This window comes from Erithacus rubecula (assembly GCF_903797595.1).
Source record: "Erithacus rubecula genome assembly, chromosome: 19".
Taxonomy (NCBI): Eukaryota; Metazoa; Chordata; class Aves; order Passeriformes; family Muscicapidae; genus Erithacus; species Erithacus rubecula.
Window position 1 is genome coordinate 10442823 of NC_136671.1, and position 22167 is coordinate 10464989.

The window sequence follows — 22167 nt, forward strand, 5'->3', positions numbered from 1 at the left end:
GATGAAAGCTGCAGAGCCTTTTTTTTCTTCAGCTTTGGTTTTGTCTCATTTGCAGTTTTGTGTCTGTTAAAATAATGGAATAGATGAGGTTTTGCTTCCTGTGATCCTGCACTTTTGGATGTCAGACCTGGTAGGGAGTAGTTAAATGTGGAGCTCTAAGCTGGTTTATTTTCCCATGTTGCTTTTTTCCCCCCAAGTTTTCTTTCTTTTTTTTTATGCTTTTAAGCAATTCAGTTTTTATCACTGGCTGCAAAGTTGCCTTCTGTGAACAATCCGAGCTGCAAACATCTCCAGCCCCGCTGCCCTGCGTTTCCAAATCCCAGCCTTGTGCCGTGGGGATCCATCCCCGAGTGCCTGAGCGGGCGGGGGGAGGATCCGGGCTCAGCGTGTCCCGGGATCCTCCCGGGATCGTCTCTGGATTGTCCCGGGGCTGTCCCTGGGCTGTCCCGGGGCTGTCTCTGGGCTGTCCCGGGGCTGTCTCTGGGCTGTCCCGGTTTGTCCCGGGCTGTCCCGGGGCTGTCTCTGGGCTGTCCCGGGGTTGTCCCGGTTTGTCCGGGGGCTGTCTCTGGGCTGTCCCGGGGTTGTCCCGGTTTGTCCCGGGCTGTCTCTGGGCTGTCCCGGAGCTGTCTCTGGGCTGTCCCGGGGCTGTCTCTGGATTGTCCCGGGGCTGTCCCGGTTTGTCCCGGGGCTGTCCCGGGCTGTCCCGGGGTTGTCCCGGGGCTGTCCCGGTTTGTCCCGGGGCTGTCCCGGCTATCCCGGGCTGTCCCGGGGCTGTCTCTGGGCTGTCCCGGTTTGTCCCGGGGCTGTCCCGGTTTGTCCCGGGGTTGTCCCGGTTTGTCCCGGGGCTGTCCCGGTTTGTCCCGGGGCTGTCCCGGTTTGTCCCGGGCTGTCCCGGCTATCCCGGGCTGTCCCGCCGTTCCCGGTCCCCGTCACGTGGCGCTGATGCGGTTCCCGGCGGTGCCTCTCCCGTTCCCATGGTAACGATGCTCTCCGTGTGCTCGCAGCGAAGCGCTCAAGCTGGCAGCGGCTCTCAAGTCCCAGCAGCTCGAGGCTCTGCAGGAGGAGAACGTGAGACTGGCCGAGGAGCTGGGCAGGAGCAGGGACGAGGTGTCGAGTCAGCACAAGGTAGAGCCGCCGCGGGAGGGTGGAGGCTCGGCCGGAGCCGCGGGGCTGCCCCGGAGCCGCTGAGAGAGGATGAGCCGTGCTGGGAGCGCTCGGGAATAAATTTGGAAGCCACCTGCACGGGGAGGTTGGAAGTGCAGGCTGACAGAAGGTTACATAACCCGGGAAGGAGACTTGGGAAGGCTTGGGAATGAGCAGAAATGAAACGTGCTTTAGCCAAGTGTATTAACAGAGTTGCTATTTCTGTCGGGAGTGATTTTGTTACACAACTGTGGAAATGTCCATCCACCAGTACTAAGGAAATGTAGCTTTTTAATTCTTACTCTGCTCTCTTCCCTGGAAACAAAGAGCATTTAGGATGTATTTCAGAATACTATGTAAAACTACTTGGTTGGACTTGTGCTGTGCATGTGTCCGCTCAAACTTCACACTGTGCTGCAGCCAGGCAGTGGTACCAGGGAACAGAACCCCTGTAAGGTGTTTTTATTTTTTTATTTTTTACTATTATATCTGAACATGTTGTTGGAGTCCTAAAACAACAAATTACTCAGCTTGTATCACTGGTACTTGACAAAAGATAGAATAGATTTGCAGCCCCTAATGTGCTGGGTTTAGTTCTTATGGAGCAGCTGCAGTGACAGGCACACTGTGAAGGAATCTTTGGAAGATCTTATGCAGAAGATCCAAAAGCAGGAATGTGGGAGACCAAGATTTGTGTTCTGCCTTTCTGAGAGAGCACCTGTGCAGGAGGGGATTCTGTTCCCTGTGACAGGCACAGACTCTTCCACCCTGCAACAGGCTTCATATTTTTAAATCCAAGAGGCTGATTTTCCCTCAGGGGTTCTGTTTGGAAATCCTGAAGATGAGTGACTACAGCCCTGGGCAGTTTGTAAATCCTTTCAGCTGCTGGCATGAATCATGCTCAGGCTCCTTGATCCTCAAGAGCCTTTGGAGGTGACGAGCAGAGTCCCAGACGTGTGGGCTCAGCACTGACTCATTCCCCATCTGAGCAGAGTGGGGAGAGCACATCCCAAACAGCCAGTGGGAGCTGCTCCCCACTCCCACAGGGTTTATTTCAGAGTCCTTAAGGCAACCTGTTATTTTCAGGGAGAGTTGTAGCTTCAGAAGGATTTGGCAGCACTGTTCCAATCTTTCTGCATTTTGTCACCCGGAAAGGCCCCGAGGGAAGGGACCTGGGCTGGCCCTGTCACCCCCTGGGTCTGTGGCCTCCCTTGTTTGCAGCTGAGCTCAGGAGGGATCCTGCTGTGTGCATCCTGTGCCTGTGGGTCTGTCAGCAGGGATCCCTCTCCACTGCCAGGACACACAGCTGCAGAGTAGGAAGCACAGGGATGGATCCATCAGCTCGGCTCCTCCACAGCCTGTCCTGCCCAGGAGTAGATGGCTCCCAGAGCAAGGGTCTGGAGGATCTGCAGGAGCTTGGATGCACAGCCTGTTTGCCTTCTTCAGCCCTTGGTGTTGCACTGTGTCCCCTTCTGCAAGGAAAGTGTGATCTGAGTCTCAGGAATGTGGGAATGCTGCCTGTTGCAGTTCCCAAGTGTTGTATTTGGCTGTGAGATCTGGTGAACAGCTCAGCCTCCCAAAGCCAGGGAGAGGCTTTGGTGTCCCAGATATCCCAGCAGCTCCCCTCTCCTGTCACACCACACTCAGGCACCAGTGGCCACAGCCTTTGGGCTCCCTGGGTTCAGGCTCTCTGTGGAAGAGGAAAAATGTCACCAAAGAATCCTCCAGCAGAATTTGGAGGAGTGTGTGTGGTGGCAGTGAAGGGTTTCCCACAGCAGGATTGCCCAGAGGCTGCAGACTGTGCTCCCAGAACTCTGGGCAGTGAGGAGAGCAGAGCTCAGGCTGCAGAGTCAGTGCAGGTACCTGTGAATGCATCAGGAAGGGCAGACACAGGATTGGGAATTTTGAGCTGTTGCTGTGGTAACCACATAAATTCTACCAAGTGTGTTGTCAGTTGGGTTAGAGAATCTGTGGCTGCTTGTGACACACTTTGCAAAATTAATGAATCCTGTTCCATGAATGATTTATGTGGACATGTAAAGGTTAAAGTGTCTCACGCCAAAGATGCTGAGAGAGCTTTTCTATATTGATCCATTAATAATTAGCTGATTGTAATTAGTTAAAGAGTCACACACAGATAGATACTGAGCTCAGAGAACTTTCCTGGCTTCTGATTATTTGTTGTGGCATTTTGGGAGCCTCAGACCTGCTCAGGCATTTGAGTTCATTGGAGAAGGTGTGGAAATACTCAGCAGCTCAACTGCCCATCTTTTATTAACAGTGTGCAAGGTCTGCTCGAGGGTGCTGAGTGTGACTGTGGAGAAATGCCAGTGCTGGCAGGGGAGAAGGAATCCAAAAAACCAGCTGGGAAGTGTGATGGGCAGGGGATGAGTCTCCAACTCTGGAGATCTGCAGGAGAGGGGCCTGGAACCCCTGAGCCAGAACAAGGGTCTGGAGAAGTGGCTGAAGCTGCAGCTCCAGGGAGTCACATTTCTCAGACTTGTCACATTTCTCCCTTTCTGTCACCACTGATGTCAGGAGTTCACACTCTAGGAAACAAGGCACAAACTGGGAATCAGGGGGTGCTCTGGTGCTGCTGGTGGAGCTGGGTTTTGACCTGCAGGAAAACTTGGCCATACCCCCACAGTGCCTTGGCTGCTCTGCTCTCCCACAGTGGTCACTTGTCTTGAGAGACACATCTTCATTTGCTTTAAGAATTATTTATAAGATTCTCTCTACACCCTTCTAGTATCTATTTTTCATATCAATGAAGTTGTCTGATTAAGCCCAGTGAACCAACCCTGGTTAATCCCAGACCTGGGAGGTTTAACAGCACTGCAGCACAGGGAAGGAGAAGGTAACTGCCAGGAAATGTGGAGGAGATGGCTGCTCTCACTGAGCTGCTTTTAGCTGAGAGCTGGGGGCTGGCACACACCCTGCCTGCTCAAGGAAACTTGTTTAACACCTTCTGTGCCAAACCCCAGGATCTGCAAAGTGCTGGAAGAATTCCCTCTGTCAGGGACAGGAGCTGTTGTCAGGGCTCTGAGGTTGCCATTATAAATGTGTGTGTTCCTGACCTTGTGGATGAACCCTGGAAGCTTCTGAAATCCCACTGGAGCCTGTGCTCAGGGAGTTCTGGTACAGACAGTTCTCAGAGCAGCAATTGCTGGCTTTGGTCATTGAATAAAAAGGAAGGAGGAGATGGTGAAAAATAATTAATTTGCCTGGAAAACACTTGTTTTCTTAACCTTTTCAGAAGATCAGTTGTCCCAGTGTTTCTGTGTTGGGCCTTTGCAGTTTTGTTGCTTTGCATTTCCTAACCCAGTTTAGACCCAGGAACCAACAACAATAATTTCTTTTGAAGGCTTTGCAGGTTTTAAGTGCTTAAGAGTGGCCTCACTGAGCTACAGGTTCAGGATGTGGTAACAAACACCAGAGCTTTGGGATCAGTAATTTATCTCTGAATAACAGGGCAGTAACAAATGCAGATCAGTGGTAGAATGACAGCAAACCCAGCAATTCCCCAGTGCTGGGCTAAAAGTAATGGCCAGGCACACAAAGGGTTTTTGTGGGGTGTGTGGGGTCTGGAAATGCCCTTTAACACTGGACTCACACCTCTGCTGTGTGCACAGGACATGGAAATGCTCATAAAGCACCTCCAGGCCCTCACTAGCTGAGCAGTTTGTGTCTGGGTGCAGGTGCTGTGCCTGTAGAAAATCTGCTGCTGTGAGGATCTGGGGGCTCTGCAGCCTCTCCCATGTTTATTTTATGATAATGAGGTTTATTTTATGATAATGATAATGATTTTATGATTATGATATATTACACTAAGGAAACAATCTGCAGTGTATTAACTGGAGTCTGTACTTGTGTTTTAGCTGGAAGAGGAGAGATCAGTACTCAATAACCAGTTATTAGAGATGAAAAAGAGGTAAGTTGTTCTGCTGATGTGTGTTTAACCCCCCAGTCCTACAGAAATGGAACACAAACACACTGCTAAGAGCTGTTCTTTTCTGTTGTGTCATGGTTAAAAGTGCTGAGTTGTTGCACTCACTGGATTAGAGATGGAAACATCCACGTTTAGTTCCACACCTCCCACATTGTGGTAATTCTTACTTGCAGTGACCAGTTGAATGTTTGGTTTTAGTCTGCTCTGGAATGTTGGATTGTCCCTCAGTCTGATAAAATGTGTGTGCACAGATCTGACCTGGTGAGCTCTTGAAAAATAATGGACAATACAGTGATGCTGAGGAGGGTTATTAGGGAAAAAGGAAAGAAAAGTTACTGAGCACTTGCTGCTCTCGTGGTTTTGGGCTGTTAAGTTTGTTGTGGGTTGTTGCAGTTCATTCAGCACTGCTTTTAAATGCCAGATCTGTCCTGGGTGACTGGGGCATCCCTTTGTAAACTGCTGCTCAGGGAAAGGTCCCAAGTCACAAATCTGAGTGTGTGCAGTGTGTGCATGGGAAGCTGATTGGCCTTGGGGGAAATGGGGCTTTCCAAAGCAGTTGCATAAATCCTGAGAGAACAACACAGCTCCCCACGACACCTCAGCTGTTCCAGGAAAAACAAACCAACCCCTGCTAAATGTCCTGGATTGACAATTGCCACAGCAAAGAACAGTGAGTGGTTTTTGGCTGTTCATGCACATCCTTGGCCACTCAGTATTAGCACTGTTCCTTCCTCATTCCCTGGCACTCTGTTCTCAGGGAGGGGGTTGTTGTATCTCCTGCTGCTCCAAATGCCAGCAGGCACCTGGGGTGTTTCCCAAGCCAGGAATGTCAGAGTTGGGTCAGCTGCAGCTTTACCCCCCTCACCTGCCTGTGACTGAACATGTCTGAAAATGTGTTTTCAGTAGTGTGACTCCTGAAGTCACTGAGGGCAGGAAGGAGGGAGTGGGGACCAAGTCACTCAGTGCTTTGCAGCAGTTCTGTTTCACAAGAGAATATTTTCAAAGACAAACTCTTTGTAAGTCCTACAGAGGAAGGTGTGTGGCTCTGATCTTCCTTCTCCTGTTTCACTCTGGGTGAGCTTGAGCTGCCTGAAATAATTCAGACCATTATGAAATCAATGAAATGAACTTTGCCATGACTTTACCTTCAGCTGGTTGCACTGGGATGCCCCAGTTTGTGACTGGCTTAATGACATTGCTCAGCAGTGTTGGATAAACTGCAATAGAAAAGGAAAATGAGCAACAGGAGCAGGGGAAAATGAAGAATAGGAATAGGAACAGCCTGGCTGAGGCAACAGAACATGTCAACATGTGGCATCAGTGCTAATGAAAAAAGTTTGGCTGAATAAAGAGCTAATTAAGTAAAAATAATGAAAAAAAAAGCCTCTAAATTCTCAAATTCCACAGAATTTGGTGATGGGAAGATGATAATTTCCTCCTTTTGCCTTAAGAATTGGAGCTGCTGAACAAGAGCCATCTTTGGGTTCAGTTAGATCAAATCTCTAGTGGTGTTTTCCTCTCCTTCCTTCCACCCCAGGAGTTCTCTCCCCCTGCTTTGGCTCCCCCTGTATTCCCCAGCCCAGCAGGGATTCAGGAGTGTGATGCAGGTGCTCAGGGGCTCTGTGTGCTCAGCTCTGGGGTTCAGTCTGGGTTGCTGTCTGACTGTCTTTGAGCTTCACTGTTTATGGATACTCATTTCATTCCTCTCTCTTCCCTTTCCTGCCCTTGCTTCCCTTGCTATATCTGTGTGTCTTTAATGGTAAGACTCAAGAAAGTCTATCCACGTTACAATAAATAATTATTTTTTTTTTTTTTTTTTTTTTTTAGTAAAGTTGTTGTACATATTTTGGCTGCCTTTGTCCCTTGGTGTCTTGCTTTTGTTTTGTAAAACACTCAGCTCTATATATATATATATATGTATATATAATGGAAAAAAAATCTCTATATTTTTACTGAAACAGAAAAGGCCCTTGGTGCAAATATTGTTCTTCCTTACAGTATTTTGCATTTGTACTCCATGTTTCTAACATGTGGTTCTTGTTATCTTGCATTTTTAAAGCTTACCCAGTAGCACTTTAAGGTATTTGCTTCATTCTTAGAATTTCTTATTTTTGTAGTAAGGGAAGAATCTGGGTGATTTTTTTTTTTTTTGAATGTTAAACCAAAACAAACTCCTTTCTCCCACAACTTCCACACACTGCTCAGAACATGGTTTGTGCTTCTCAAGTGAGTGAAAAATGAAAAAGTCATTTTTATTGTTTTGATTTCCCTCATGCTGGTAAGCAGATGTTTTGAACTTGAATTGGCAGGAAAAAAGTTTAAGTTCATTACATCAATTTCAAATAAATAAATAAATAGTTTCTACAAGTTTTTCCTTGCAAGCTCTGCCAGTGCAGTTATTTCCCATTCAGTTCCCTGTGTGTGAGTCCCTCTGCACACAGTGCTCCCAGCACTGTCCATGCCCAGCAGCAGCCAGGACTGTGCCTGGAGGTGACCTGTGATCCCCACTCAGGCATCAGCACCTCTCCAGTCCCAGCATTTCTGGGCTCCCCACTGGAGCAGCTCCTGGAGGGACTGTCCAGGGAAAGGAAGCCCGAAGCTCCAGCCCAGGAATCTTCTTCTCCTCTTGTTTTTTCTCCTCTTTTCTTCTCTCCTTTCTCTCCCCTTGTGTTTTAGCATTCAAGGCTCCTGTATTGAGTCTGTAAATATTTTATTTCTCTCTTTCCAACCTGTTTGCCTTTTCCAGCCACCTCAGAGTTGTGGTGGCTGAAGCCAAGCCTGACAAATGGCAAATTAACCATATTTGTGCCAAATATGGTTTGGTCCTGATCTCTCCATGAAGATCTGACCAAGTGGGAACATTGGCTGAATCACAAGCTCCTGAGCTTGGGCTGAGTCACTGGGGCTCCCCCTGCCCTTCCCCAGCTGGGGGATGCTCAGGAGAACTCTTGGGTGCAGCAGAGCTTGTGAGCAGCAATTCCCAGGTGTGATTCCTCAGGGTTTCCTTCCCAGCAAATCCTGGATTTGCAGCTCTGCTCTGTCAGCAGCACTCCCTGCACTGCTGGCACATCCTTTCCCAGCAAGTGCCTTTGATCCAGGCAGCAAAGCAGAGCTCTGGGAATCCTGCAGGATTGGCTGGGGAGCCCTGGGAGCTTTGCTGGCTTGGCCAGGGGGACTTTCCATGCCACTGCCAGTTTTATTAACAAGACTCCAACTTGTATGTGAAGGCAACACAGTCTGCAAGTTGTGTTTCCACTTCTGTTGATTCTCTCATTGTAAAAATGCACCAAAACCAAATCAAATTTTGGTTTTTATTTGGTAGCTGCCTCAGCTTTTCTAAACCCCAGATTCTCCACTTGCTGCTTCCATTCCCGAGTACAATCTGAACAATGAAAGAATTGCATTGATTGTGCTCTCATTGTTGAATTGATCTCGAGTGGGTGAGATTTCCTGTGTTTCATGGTCTGGGTATCATGGCTCTCACTAACTGTAGATAGCACAGAGATGGAAACTTTTCCATTTGAGCTCAGTAGTGTCCCCTGAGCAGCCTCCCACGTGGATGGGCTCTGCTCCTGACCCTCAGCAGGGCTGGGGTGTGTGCAATTCAGAATCCCTGCAGGAGCTCAGAGCTGACAGCAGCACTGCTGCCTGCACTGAAGAGCCAGCTCCTCTTGGAGAAAAGTAAATGGTTTGAAGTCACTTCTTTGTTTTCTTCTTTTTTAACCAAAATCTTTCAGCTTGTAAGGAAATTTGTAGCAGTGCTCCTCCCATCAGAGGACAGTTACTGTGTGTGTTCTGTGACTGTCAGGAAGATCAGCTTGCACCAGTGTCACAGCAGTGGTGCCTTAAGGCAGGAGCTGGAGGCAGAAGTTGTATCTCTGTTAGATGCATGGAAAGTATTGGGAAAACTGGACATATGTACACAGAAAGGAGTTGTGCCTGCTTTGGAGGATTTCTTTTTAACCCTTCTCCCATGAAGTAAAACAAGTCCCATGTGGTTTCTCCATGTGCAGGAAATGATGATGTCACTGAAATTAGTGAGGACCAGCTGATATTTCCAGCCTCACCCATGCTTTGCATGACAACTTGTACAATGAGCTTTGCATGCCTGTTTTGTTGCTTGTTAGTAATTTTCAAGAAGTAACAAAACTCTCAAGTTAGGTATTGTGGAACACTGTGCAACATGTTTGTTTATCCTGTATCTCCCCAGTCTGTTAACTTGCTCCTTTAAATTCAAATGGATACGGTGCTATGCAGATTCTGGCATGTACTACCTAGGTAAAGTTTTTGCTTTGTTTCCACAGTTGTAACACCTGAAATGTTTGTACATATATAAAACCTAAGTCAAGTAGTAAATTGTAATTTGTTTTTTAAGAACCACTTCTTAAGTAGTTTAAGATTTGAAATTAAATGAAACTACTTCAGGCCACTACAGTTACCCATTCATTAGATAACTTGTGGTTTTACTTGATTTTCTTTTAGAGAATCGACTTTAAAAAAAGAAATTGATGAAGAGAGAGCATCTTTACAGAAATCCATCAATGTTACTAGTGCCTTGATCACACAAAAAGATGAGGAACTGGAAAAACTCAGACATGAGGTAAATGAGGAATGGATGATTCCTAATTTCAATTAAGTTGCAGCCAGAGGTTTTGTGTGCTGGCTCCTGAAGAAGCAGCTGATCATTTTTCTTTCACGTGGCACAGTTAAACCATAGCATCAAATCTTTAGCTGCCTGTGCTGAGCCAGGTGACTCCTGCACGTGGTTTTGGTGGCTGTTCAGCCCTTGCTTTGAGGGCCTTGGTGCTCTGGCTTGGTGCTGGAAGGTTCAGGTGTGGTCAAACAATTCTTGCAGATCACGGTGCTGCGTGGAGAAAACGCTTCTGCAAAAACCCTGCAGTCAGTGGTGAAGTCACTGGAGTCTGACAAACTGAAACTTGAGGAGAAGGTGAAGAACCTGGAGCAAAAACTCAAGGAAAACAACGAGCAGCCTTTAAGTGTAGTGAGTCCCTCAGGTAAAGTGAGAGCCACTCCAGTGTCCCTCAGAGCCTGTGACAATATTTCTGACTGAGCCATGGCATGAGTCACATTGTACCTTGTTTGGTTTTTTCCTTTAAAGGTGATGCTGCTACTCTGCTTCAGGAGGAAATTGCAAGAGAGAAGCAGGTATTGGATGTGCACATGAACATTCTACACCAGCAGTGGGGCTGTAGGGGAGGGGAATATTCCAAAGACAGTCTTTACCAGGTTTTATCAGCCAGGATTTTAATGGGCAGATTTATCTTGTAGCCCCTCAGCTTCTGAAGGGAATTGTCACTGACAGTAAATACCAAGAATCAAGTGATGAGTGACACTGAAGAAACAGTTCAGATCATGGGAATGTGAGGAAACAAGCAGGAAATGAGGGTGACAAGCTGTGCCCTGCAGCCTGTCAGAGGTACAGCCCAGCAGACACTCACTGCTCCTTGGCCTTTCCAAATGTGCATGAGGAAAAGCTGTGGCCCACCTGGAGCTGGTGCTTGGGGGAATGGGCTCTAAGCTCTGCAGTTCTTCCTGACTGCAGAACTGGACTCAGAACAAGTGTTGGCAGCAGTGGAGAAGGGAGGTGCTCAGCTGGCACAGGAGATGTGATTCAGAGTAGAACAGTCACAGTGACCTCGTGAAGTTCTGCTTCACAGGGGCCTGTGCCAACAAGTGCCTACAAAATATGGTGAGAATAGAATCACCTTCTGCTCATGACAAATCCTTTGTTAGATCACAAATGTCAGTCACAGTGATTTAAAAATGTCCTTCCCAGTTGTGCAGCCACCAGAAATGTCATGAATATAAACTAACCACCATCTTTTTCTGGTTTTCTGGTTCTGAATTCACCTGCTAATGGCAACCCCTCCTTCCACCAGGGCGAGGTTGGTTCCACTTCTTTCCTCCCCTGTGCATTTGCCAAGTGTTCCTTGGTTGTGTTCAGCAGTGCTGAACCCTGGGCTGGGGGAGCTGCCACCCCTGCCCCTCTGACTGTCCCTGTCCTTGGCTCTCCTAGATCGACTTCCTGAATTCAGTGATAGTGGATCTGCAAAGGAGAAACGAAGAACTGAACTTGAAGATCCAAAGAATGTGTGAAGCAGCCCTCAATGGCAATGAAGAGGAGATAAATAACTATGACAGGTACAAATGCTAAAGGAAACCTTGGCCCTTGTTTTGGGAGCTGTGTGGCAGCTGCACCATGCAGCAGCCTGATCTCAGCTGTCAGGAGGGACAGGCAGAGCTTCCCCTGGAGCTCAGTGGTTAATCCATCTTCTCTTTACACTGTGGTGTAACTGGGCGTGCCAGTGGTGCTCTGTGCTTATCAGTCACAAACACTGATGTGTCGTGACATGTCTGTTGTATGACTTGGTGAATCTGGCCCTTTCCATGTGCAGAAGAGTCTTTGCTCCCAAGAGGCTGTAGCTGTGTTGGGATGGGAAGAACCAATCCAGAGAACCAGAACTGAAACCTATTTGATGTATCACGACTTCAGCTCTTTTACGGGAGGAGAGAAACTATTTTACATGTGTTTCTTTCAAATATTTGCAGGAACAGCAGCTTGTTCAGTAAATATTAGTGTAGGGGGTTGTGGGGGCTCTGCAGGGTGGGGAAGGGTTTTCTGGTTTTGGCTGAGTTTCCCGAGCTCACAGCAGAGGCGCTGACTGTGCTGCTCTTGCAGCGAGGAGGAGAGCCTGTCCAAGAAGAAGCCGCGTCTCTTCTGCGACATCTGCGGCTGCTTCGACCTGCACGACACCGAGGACTGCCCGACGCAGGCACAGGCGCCGGAGGAGCCGCCGCACTCAGCGCACCACGGCAGCCGGCGGGAGGAGCGGCCCTACTGCGACACCTGCGAGGTGTTCGGCCACTGGACGGCCGATTGCAACGACGACGAGACCTTCTAGGGGAGGGGCGGCGGCTCCCGCGGCTCCGGGACAGGGACCCGCGGCTCCCGCGGCTCCGGGACAGGGACCCGCGGCTCCCGCGGCTCCCGCGGCTCCCGCAGCTCCCGCAGCTCCGGGACAGGGACCCGCGGCTCCCGCAGCGCCGCCCCCGCAGCTCCAGCGGCTCCCGCGGCTCCCGCGGCTCCCGAGGCTCCGGGACAGGGACCCGCGGGAGCCCCGCCCGCCCCACGCCCCCTACAAGCATCAGTACTTTGCTCTTCCACTAATAAATACCCCCTGTCCCTTTTTAACAAACTTCAGTGAAAGATTAATAAATGATTTAACAAGTGACTTTATGCTGTTTCTTCCCAGGTTCTGGGTTTGTCCCGCCCTTAACAGGAAATTCCTCTGTGCTGTTGGATCTATTGATGGGAAAACGTGTATAGGAATGAAGCACTAGAGTTATATTAAAGCTTATTTAAATACTTTAAAAATATGCTGTTAATTTTCATATTTGCACTAAACCATTTTAAGGCTGAATTTGTACATTTAGATTTCTAAGCTTTTTTTTTTTTTGACACTGGACTGAGTTGAGAAATATTTCATCTTTATTTTCATTTACTCTGATTTTGATGTCGCTCGGTGCCGTGAGCTCTGGGTTGTGGTTTGGTGTGAAACGTGGAAGTGATGCAGGTAAGGAGCTGCTGGGGGTTTTTGGAAACCTGGATGCTGTGCACAGCTGTGCACACCTGGAACAGTTTGTGGGCCATTCCTGTTTTGCATTCTTTCAGCTTCTATATAGTGAGTGTGGTGTGTGTGTATATATGCATATATATAATAAAGTTATATTTTGGAAAAAAAAGAGTATGTTTTCTTTTCTGCATTTCTGTTCAGAGTGTGAGGGGTTCTGAGTGGGGACAGACGTGCCCAGGGGCTGCACTGTAAATCACAGAACCCATCAGCTGGGGAGAGACCTCTGAGATCAGCAGATCTGTGACGAACATCACCGTGTCAACATGACCAGGGCGTTCCTGAGTGCCACGGCCAGTTCCTGCTTAAATATCTCCAGGGACAGTGACTCCCCCGCCTCCCTGGGCAACATTTAATCACCTTTCAGTGAAGATTCCAGCCCCTGGAGCAGAGCCCAAACCCCGGCTGTCCCCCACAAGGGCCCTGAGCCTCCTTTTCTCCAGGCTGAGCCCTTTCCCAGCTCCCTCAGGAATTCTCCAGCCCCTTCCCCAGCGCCATTCCCTTCCTGGACACGCTCCTCAGTGTTCTCCCTGAAGGGAGAGCCCAAAGTGCTCCAGGTGCGGCCTCAGCAGCGCCCAGCCCGGGGGAGCAGCTCCCTGCTGCGGCCGGTGACGATGGCCCACGTGACTCACCTGGCTACCACGTGACTATCACCTGACTATCACCTGACTCTCACGTGACGCTCGCACGCGGCGCTGCCGGTTCCCGCCGTGGCCCCGCCCCTCACTCTCCGTGGCCCCGCCCTCGCCTTGTGCGGCCGCGCGGCCCCGCCCCCGTCCCGGTCACGTGCTCGGGCAGCCATGGCGGCGCACCTGAGCTCGGGCCGGGTGAATCTGACGGCGCTGCGCGAGGCGGGGCGGCGCGAGCTGCGCGAGTTCCTGGACAAGTGCGCGGGCTCCAAGGTGCGCGGCGGGGCCGGGGGGCGGCGGGGCCGGGCGGGGCCCGCGGCTCTGATCCCCCCGCTCTGATCCCCCGTTCTTCCCGCAGGCCATCGTGTGGGACGAGTACCTGACGGGCCCCTTCGGGCTCATCGCGCAGTACTCGCTGCTCAAGGTAAGCGCCGCGGGCGGGGCCGGGCCCCGGCGCTCCCGCTCTCGGCTGACGGCCGCGCCTCCCCGCAGGAGCATGAGGTGGAGAAGATGTTCACGCTCAAGCCGGGCCGGCTGCCCCCGGCCGACGTCAAGAACATCATCTTCTTCGTCAGGCCCAAGCTGGAGCTGATGGACATCATCACGGACAACGTGCTCAGGTAGCGCGGGAGGGCGTGAGGAGGGGACAGAATCACCGTGCGGTTTGTTACACCTGTGCAGGGAGCGAGGAGCGATGTGCAGACACCAAACTGCAGCACGGCCACTCTGCACTTTCAGCGGGGGTGCGAGACACCCTGGGCAGGGGGGATTCACCTTGGCTGCAGAGGGTTCGTTCCTCCCTGCGAGGATGTACTCTCCTTTAATTAGCTGGAATGAGTCACGCTTGGATTGCTGTGCCCTTTGGGAACTGCAGGTGTCAGAGTGTGTCAGCTGTGGCTGCCCAGGGCTGGACACTGACACTCAAAGCCAGGGTGAAGAGCCCCGTGCAGCGCTCCTGTTGTGTGTGAATGCCGTGCCCCTGCCCGTGGCTGTTGCCCATGAGTGACCGTGGCTGTGCTGCTGCTGTGGCTCTTGCAGGGAGGACAGAGGCCGCTCTCCGCAGAGGGATTTCCACATCCTGTTCGTGCCGCGCCGCAGCCTGCTGTGCGAGCAGTGGCTGAAGGAGCAGGGCGTGCTGGGCTCCTTCATCCACCGCGAGCAGTACAGCCTGGACCTCATCCCCTTCGACGGGGACCTGCTCTCCATGGAGTCCGAGGGCGCCTTCAAGGTGCGCGCTCGCCTCCTCCTTTGTGCTGGGTGTTGGTGCTGCTGCAGCTGCTCCCAGCGGGGTTGTGAGTGACCTGCACAGCAAGGAAAGGCCTTGCAGAGCAAACCTGGCTCCATCCTCAAGCCTGAACTTCCCCGTGTGTTCTCACACTGAGCTGCAGCTGCTGGTGTCATTGTCACAAATGGAGCATTGCTGAGGCTTCAAGCGCTCAGTTGTCACAAGGAGCCAGCACAGTTTGTGTTCCTGCACAGCCAGGGAGCCGTGTGTGATGGTGCACTGAGCTGCACTGAGCATTAGCAGCTGTCACATCCCAGCTGCATGTGCTGCATCCAAGGACAGGACAGCTTGGGAGTTTCTTGGCCCTCTGTGTCCTGTGCATAGCCTAGAGGATGTCAGGGCTTGCAGCTGTTATGAGGTGTTGAGTGCTCAGATTGCTTAATTAGCAGGAGTGGGTCCTTCCAGTCACTTTCTTTTACTTTTACTGGATTGTGTCTGAAGTTCAAAGATATTAGTGACTGATCAATCAGAAAAATGATTTGATGTAGTGACAGCACAGATAATAAGGCCCATATATGCCAACAGCCATAGTTTGTCCCCAGCCTGTATCTCCTCTGAACTGTTCTCATGGACCCTGCTGTGCTGTGGAGGCTGCTGTATTGGATTGACACCTTCCATCAGAATCCCTCTTGTTCTTTAGGAATGTTACCTGGAGAGTGACCAGACCAGTCTGTACCATGCAGCAAAGGGGTTGATGACACTGCAGGCTCTCTACGGAACCATCCCGCAGATTTTTGGGAAGGGCGACTGTGCTCGGGTGAGGCTGAACAAACACATCTTGTTCTTTGGAGCTGCCTTAAGGAGTGTTTGGTTAAATGCACCTCTGGGTTTTTTTAATCCAGCTATAACACACCCACATCTTTTTTGCTTCTCTCTGATCAGCCTGTGGTTTAATTGGTACTTTTTGTGGTGAGGGTGCAGCTTGAGGTGAATGCAGTGCTTTGGCCATTGCTGTCTTGCTGAGCTGCAGAGAGCAGCAGAGAAGGACTTTTGTTTTCTCAGTCAGCCAGTCTGTACCTCCTGCCATCCCCTTCCTTTACCAGCATGTGCCTGCAGGGCCCAGAGGTCACACCCATCTGCTGTGGCCTGTACCATAACCAGAGTGATGTGATTTCCTTGCAGCACGTGGCCAACATGATGATCAGGATGAAGCGTGAGTTCCCTGGGAGCCAGAATTCCATATTTCCTGTCTTTGACACCCTCCTGCTGCTGGACCGCAACGTGGACCTGCTGACCCCGCTGGCCACGCAGCTGACCTACGAGGGGCTGATAGATGAGATCTATGGCATTCAGAACAGTGAGTCCTGCAGGGAAGGGGCAGGTTTCCCATATCCTGGGGCAGGCTGCATGTGTTGGGTGGGTTTGTGCTTCACTAAATGTGATGTGGGAGCAGCTCGGCTGAAATGAATGTGGGGTTAATTCAGTTCCAAGCTGGAGCACATCAAGATCACTCTGGCTGTTTTTGCCTGGGAAGGGGAGCCAGGTACAGTCTGTGGTTACTGAAAAGATGTTTTTTGGCTGTTGGCTGGTGCAGGCACAGTGACAACAGGGAGTGTGGGTGGGAATGGCAGTGTGTGCCTTCAGCATCCATCCTGGAAGTGCCACACTGAGGGGACAGGGACAGTTTGTGAAATGCCATTTTCAGAACGCCGTCCCCCTCTTCAGGGGGTAGGAAAACTCCAGGGGCATTTATGGGCTGCAGTCCCTCCTGCTGGGCTGCCTCCAAGCCTCTCTGAAAGCAGGGCAGCTGGCACTTGGGTTCTGATGTTTGTGCAGGTCCCTGGCTGAGTGCAGGGAGACACTCCTTGATTAACACACAGGCACTGAGTGGTTTGACTGTTAATATTGCTTTGCTCCTCAGAGCTGTTTCCAGCTCAGGGGACACATTTTCACAGCCTGCTGATCTTAACTTCTGCTGATGAAGTTCCAGTTGTTATAAGGGTTATTCTCTGCATTTGGTAGCTTATGTGAAACTCCCTCCTGAGAAGTTTGCCCCGAAGAAGCAGGGGGAGGGTGGGAAGGATCTCCCCACAGAACCCAAGAAGCTCCAGCTGAACTCTGCAGAAGAGCTTTATGCTGAAATCCGAGACAAGAACTTCAATGCTGTGGGCTCAGTGCTGAGCAAGAAAGCCAAGATCATCTCAGCAGCCTTTGAGGTGAGGCCTGTGTCCAACAGTGCATCAGATAATTCACAGTCTGCATTCAGCAGGGCTGGGACTGGCTGCTCCCACACAGTAATCCCCCATCCAAAGAAAAACAGGAAGCTGTTCAGTCTGTTCCCCTGCCCTGGGATGAGGTCAGCTCCACTAGGATTGTTCTGAGTAGATGTTGGTCAAATCTCCTTTTAAGCCTGTAGTAACATGGTGCTTCATTTCTCCCCACACCTCTGTTCTGGGGCTTTCCCTCTGTTCAGAGCTTGCTTAACCCACCCTTGTGCTGCATGAGCCCAGAGAGCCCATAACAGGAATTGCTGTCTTCAGTCTGCAGCAGTCGGGTGCTGCTTCCCTCTGCAAGAGCCCAAAGGTGATTTTTGGTGTGCTGATCAATTCCACTTGGCTGCTCTTGTTCACTGAAAGGTCATTTTTCCTTCAGGATGCAGAAAAAAAGCTTTAAGCAATAAATCACCAGAATGTTCTTTCACAGAGTATTATGGCTGGCATAAAAAACATCAGAAATGTCCAAAAGACATTGCACGTTTGTGGTTTTGTTGAAAACATCCTGTTGATGATTCATAAACTGAGATCCCATATCTCATTTTTCTGACCTTATGGGGACTCAAGAGAACTTGTTTCACTCTTTGATTGTATTTCCTTGGGGGTGCTTTTTTAGTCTCTTAACCTCTGCCACACCTAAGATGAGGCAGTGGTACCATAACTGAAATACTGAGTGCTCAGCCTCATCCCCCAGTGCAGCTCTGCTTCTGCACTATTAGTGCTGGAGGTGCTAAAGATGGATTGTTCATACTGCTTGTTAAAAAAAGGGAATTCTAAGAAATTGTCAGCAGTAATAGGTGATAATGAAACAGCAGTGTATTGGCAGCAGAGGACTTCTTCAATCACAGGCTCCATCATGACTCTCCTGCCTGCACTTGCCCATTTAAAAGCTTCATGTACAAGTCAAATTATTACTATTTTTATTCCAAGTTGCAGCAAGAGGCAATTAGCCCAAATGCAGTGCAGACCTCTGGAGCTGAACTCTGCATGGTGCTTCAGCACATCCTGCCTCAAAACCTGGCATGCTGTTGCCACCAAGCAGAGTGAATGGCAGACCCTGCCAGCCCAATTCCTCAGCACCTTTCACTCCTGCTCCAAGGGGAGACATTCCCCAGCACTGGCCCAGAGCTCCCTGTCAGCCAGCAGAGTCCTCTTTGTGTGAAAAAGGGAGTTTTCCCTGGTAGGGAAATTGAGGAGCAGCTAGTGATGGCTGGAGTCAGACAAATGTGGATAAAATGATTTACAACAGTGGGATAATGGAAAATAACAGTCAGTGATCCTGCTGTACTATGTGCTGCCTCTCCCCATGGTCCAGGTGCAGTTTCAGGTAATACAGTGCCTTTACTGTAAGCATCTAAAGCCCTTTGTTAAAATGTTGCGTGTCTCTAACTCCCTACAGGGAGTGCAGTAAAAATCCTTCACAATAAAGTGATCTGGTTGGTGTTAGTACCATGAACAAGCCTAACCCAAGTGCTGATCTCTGCAGGAGAGGCACCATGCCAAGACTGTTGGGGAGATTAAGCAGTTTGTGTCACAGCTGCCCCACATGCAGGCGGCTCGGAGCTCCCTGGCCAACCACACCTCCATTGCAGAGCTCATCAAGGACATCACCAGTGAGTAGAGTCACTGAAATCCAGCTGGGTGCCAACCTGATGGACATCACTCAGCCTGGCAAAACTGGCTTTGTTCCATCCAGTGCATCTCTGCTGAAATGTTAAATGTAAAGCATAAGCTGTCACTTGCTGTTGTATTGATTTTCATTCTTTTCCCAAAGCGTCTGAAGATTTCTTTGATAATTTAACAGTGGAGCAAGAGTTCATGTCTGGAATAGACACAGACAAGGTAAGTGGATAATGGCAATTAGCCACTCTTAGATCTTCAAAAAACATTTTTTTTTTTTTTTTTTTTTTTTGTTTTGGGAAACATCTGATCTAGATGATGTCCAATGAAATGGATCTCTGAGTTTCCTGTGCACAGCTGGGGGGTGCTTGACCTATCCTGAGTCACCCTGTGCTCTGAGGGATCAGTGGAATATAGAAGATAGTTAATAAGAATTTTTCAGTACATCAGGCAAAGTCTGGTTACTGAGTAAAAAACTGAGATGCTCTGGGGAGAGCCTGGGTGGAACCAGTGCTGGGTCACTGTTTTACAGATGGTCCTGCAGAGCAGCTGCTCCTCTTTCTTGCTGTTTTGGAGATCCAGGCAAAGCAGATCTTTCTTTCCAGGTCTGATGGGCACTTTAACAGTTCTTTAAATAACTGCTTATGCATTTTATTTAATAGGTTAACAATTATATTGAAGACTGCATAGCTCAGAAACATCCATTGATCAAGATCTTGCGTCTCGTGTGCTTGCAATCCGTGTGCAATAGTGGGCTGAAGCAGAAGGTTCTGGACCATTACAAAAGAGAGATTCTCCAGGTTAGGCTCTAACATTTGGAGCAATAAATTCCTGAGAAAATCCACATCAGATCTTCAGCTCTGCACTTTAATTCTAGACAGACACACTTGAATAATATGCACAGAGGGAGCACTGGTTTTCTGTCTGGGCCGATACTTGGGAGGTGCTTTTGTGTGTTACAACATGTAGATACAGAGGTTTATATTGCTTTTTACTAATATTATTTAAACACTCTAAATTGGATATTCTCTACACAGATCTTAACCAAAAAGCTTTTTTTAAACAAACATCTTTTTAAAACAAACACCTTTGTTAAACTAACATCTTCGCTTTTGGGGCTTTTTTTTCTGTTTTAAACACTGGTCATGGGTTATTGCCATGGCATTAAAGGTGATTTCTTCATATTACAGACTTATGGCTATGAACATATATTGACCTTAAACAACCTGGAGAAGGCTGGACTCCTGAAACCTCAGACAGGTGGCAGGAATAACTACCCAACGATCAGGAAAACGCTGCGCCTGTGGATGGACGATGTCAATGAGCAGGTAAACATCACCTCTAACTCTAAATTACATGCAGCAGGAAAACCTCCTGTTTTTATTTAATGATACTGGTTTCTTTGAGGCTGTTTGGCAGCACTGACCTGCTGCTCCCTGTGTGTGTGTCCCCAGAACCCCAATGACATCTCGTACGTGTACAGCGGCTACGCCCCGCTGAGCGTGCGCCTGGCGCAGCTGCTGGCGCGGCCGGGCTGGCGCAGCATCGAGGAGGTGCTGAAGATGCTGCCAGGGCCCCATTTCGAGGAGAGGCAGCAGCTCCCTACTGGCCTGCAGAAAAAACGTAAGCTTGGCTGTGTTTTCCTGTTTGTTTCCCTGGTTTGCAGGGAATTCAGTCTCTCTGAGCAGGGAGTGAGGCAAACTGGACGCAGAGCAGCAGAGTTCAGGTCTCTGTCTCATGCCCATGTCCCACAGTAGTGTTAGATGGACCTAACCCTCCTTTGACAAATGGTTTAATTGCTCATCAGAGTACTAAAATAAACCCTAAACTTACACTGTGATTTTAATAAGTAATATTGTGTGAAAGAGGGTCAGCATACTCTCAAACAGAAGCACATCCTGTAGCACCTCCAAAGCTGGGAGCAGACTCTGCATTTCTTGGTCCAAGCCTCTAAATCATGTTGAGTTTGACTTGACAGCTGATGCAGGGGAGCTGTAAAAATCAAAGCAATCCAACCTGAACCTTTTTTTGTGACCCCACAGGTCAGCAGGGTGAGAACAGAGTGACCCTGGTGTTCTTCCTGGGGGGGGTGACGTACGCGGAGATCGCCGCGCTGAGATTCCTGTCCCAGATGGAGGATGGAGGCACCGAGTACATCATTGCCACCACAAAACTCATCAATGGCACAACCTGGATCAAATCCCTGATGGAAAAACTGGAGCCTGCCCCGTTCTAGGGTGTGTGCTGAGACCAGGAAATGTGAGAGGCCCCGTGGCACACAGGCACATCAGCTGCTGCTCTGGCACAGCATTGAGGGAAGCTCTCCTGGGACCAGATTATGAGCAGTTCTCCTCATCCCTTCTGCACTTGTGTTCAGCTGTCTGTGGCACTTCCAAGCAGACAAGCAGGGTTGGAAGGCACTAATGATAAACAAACAGTGGGAAAGAGATCCCTGCTCGTGGCCTGACCTGGCAGCCAAGCACTGGGGCAGCAGGAGTGGCCCTGGTCCCTCTCTTTGGCAGTTTGCTGCTTTTTTTCTTTCAGTTCAGCTTTGGTGGGAGATATGATTTCTGCTTTTTACCCTCCTAAGGTGCTGAGGAGGCAGGATGTTCTCTATTCCTGACTTCATACCAGTATTCCCAGACTGTTTGTCTGTGTCTGGTGCCTGATACATTCCATGGATGCATTGGATGTGTCAGTCAGAGATCTGCACACAGCTGTACCTGTGATCCTTGAGCCTTTTACTTCACTTGTCCCCTGAAGGGATCGCTGTGAGGTGACTTTTTTTTGTCCCAGGTACACCCACCTGACTCTGGAAAGCTCCAGAGTATGAATGACATCAGTGTGTCCTGAGTTTATGGTTGAAGACACACAAACACTCCCTGTGTGGGGGCCAAAAACAGCAAGAGGAGGGAGCCAGTAAACAGTGGGTTTAAAACAGACACCTTTTTCACCCCCTGGTCAGGTTACAAACTGTGGTACTTGGTGTCACAAGCTGTTGTAGAGCTGAAACTTGTAAAATGGAATTTTCCATGGGCTTGGTGGCTGTGTGCAAGAGGCAGCTCCTGGCTCCAGAGGCTGGGAAGGCAGAGCAGGGTCCTTGGTGGTGCCTGTGCTGCTGCTGGACACTGTCAGTGTCCTCACAGCCACTGGGGAATTTTCCACACTGCAGTTCACTTTTAAAGACAGCTTAAAAAAAAGCCCACTCCTCACCTTAAATTGTTCTCTTAGCAAAAACATTTCTGCCTTGGTTATCATGTGTAGTATGTCCCAATAAATCCCCCATTTCTCCAAGTTGTCACAGTTGTGACTGTGGTTTTTGGTCTGTTTTATTTTCTAACACTGAGTTCTGCCAAGTCAGACCCTCCACAGAGCCCCTCTATCTGTTTAACTCCAGCTGACTTACCAGAATAAAATAAAGATGTATTTAATCTTTTCTTGGAAGTGTTTGCATTCTTTCTCTCTCTAGAATACAAAAATAAAATAAAACCCTGCACTGTGGCAGCTGCATCCTTCTCTCTCTCTCCCAGAATAACTGATTACTTAAGTTGAAATTATTTATCTAACATTGAGGTGTTTTATAATTAAAGCTCATGCAAAATTTCATTCTGGTCTGCCACCTAACAGGCCACATTAGAAGTGGAATTTCTGAGCTTTTGAAGGAAAATACAATTTC

At 49.3% G+C, this 22167-nt stretch overlaps 2 protein-coding genes and 1 long non-coding RNA gene across 6 annotated transcripts in view; 2 read left to right on the forward strand and 1 right to left on the reverse strand.

The window, feature by feature from the left end:
- CLIP1 (CAP-Gly domain containing linker protein 1) overlaps positions 1 to 12856 on the forward strand; it is a 61116-nt gene extending 48260 nt beyond the window's left edge. For all 3 annotated transcript variants that reach the window (XM_079322353.1, XM_079322352.1, XM_079322351.1), the window contains 8 exons: positions 1005 to 1125; positions 5022 to 5074; positions 9575 to 9692; positions 9948 to 10107; positions 10212 to 10267; positions 11130 to 11254; positions 11793 to 12037; positions 12176 to 12856. In XM_079322353.1, the coding sequence (XP_079178479.1) occupies positions 1005 to 1125; positions 5022 to 5074; positions 9575 to 9692; positions 9948 to 10107; positions 10212 to 10267; positions 11130 to 11254; positions 11793 to 12015 (856 nt within the window). In that variant the 3' untranslated portion in view covers positions 12016 to 12037; positions 12176 to 12856. The remainder of the gene's footprint in view (positions 1 to 1004; positions 1126 to 5021; positions 5075 to 9574; positions 9693 to 9947; positions 10108 to 10211; positions 10268 to 11129; positions 11255 to 11792; positions 12038 to 12175) is intronic.
- On the reverse strand, positions 10467 to 11099 carry LOC306810173. Its single transcript, XR_013776405.1, has 2 exons — positions 10964 to 11099; positions 10467 to 10790 (listed from the first exon to the last, which is right to left on the reverse strand). It is a non-coding gene; the product is annotated as an uncharacterized lncRNA (long non-coding RNA).
- Positions 12857 to 13489: 633 nt separating the features above from the next.
- Positions 13490 to 21927, forward strand: VPS33A (VPS33A core subunit of CORVET and HOPS complexes). Of its 2 annotated transcripts, XM_079322359.1 has the most exons (13): positions 13490 to 13646; positions 13732 to 13797; positions 13866 to 13993; positions 14412 to 14601; positions 15299 to 15415; positions 15781 to 15955; positions 16621 to 16814; positions 18358 to 18484; positions 18646 to 18713; positions 19154 to 19291; positions 19682 to 19819; positions 19946 to 20114; positions 20534 to 21927. In XM_079322359.1, exons 1-13 carry the CDS (start codon positions 13545 to 13547, stop codon positions 20725 to 20727), a joined length of 1806 nt encoding a protein of 601 aa, XP_079178485.1. In that variant the 5' UTR covers positions 13490 to 13544; the 3' UTR covers positions 20728 to 21927. The 2 variants fall into 2 exon arrangements, with proteins under 2 accessions (XP_079178485.1, XP_079178486.1); XM_079322360.1 differs by lacking the exon at positions 20534 to 21927 and having other exon boundaries at positions 19899 to 19995.
- The last annotated feature ends 240 nt before the right edge of the window (positions 21928 to 22167 follow it).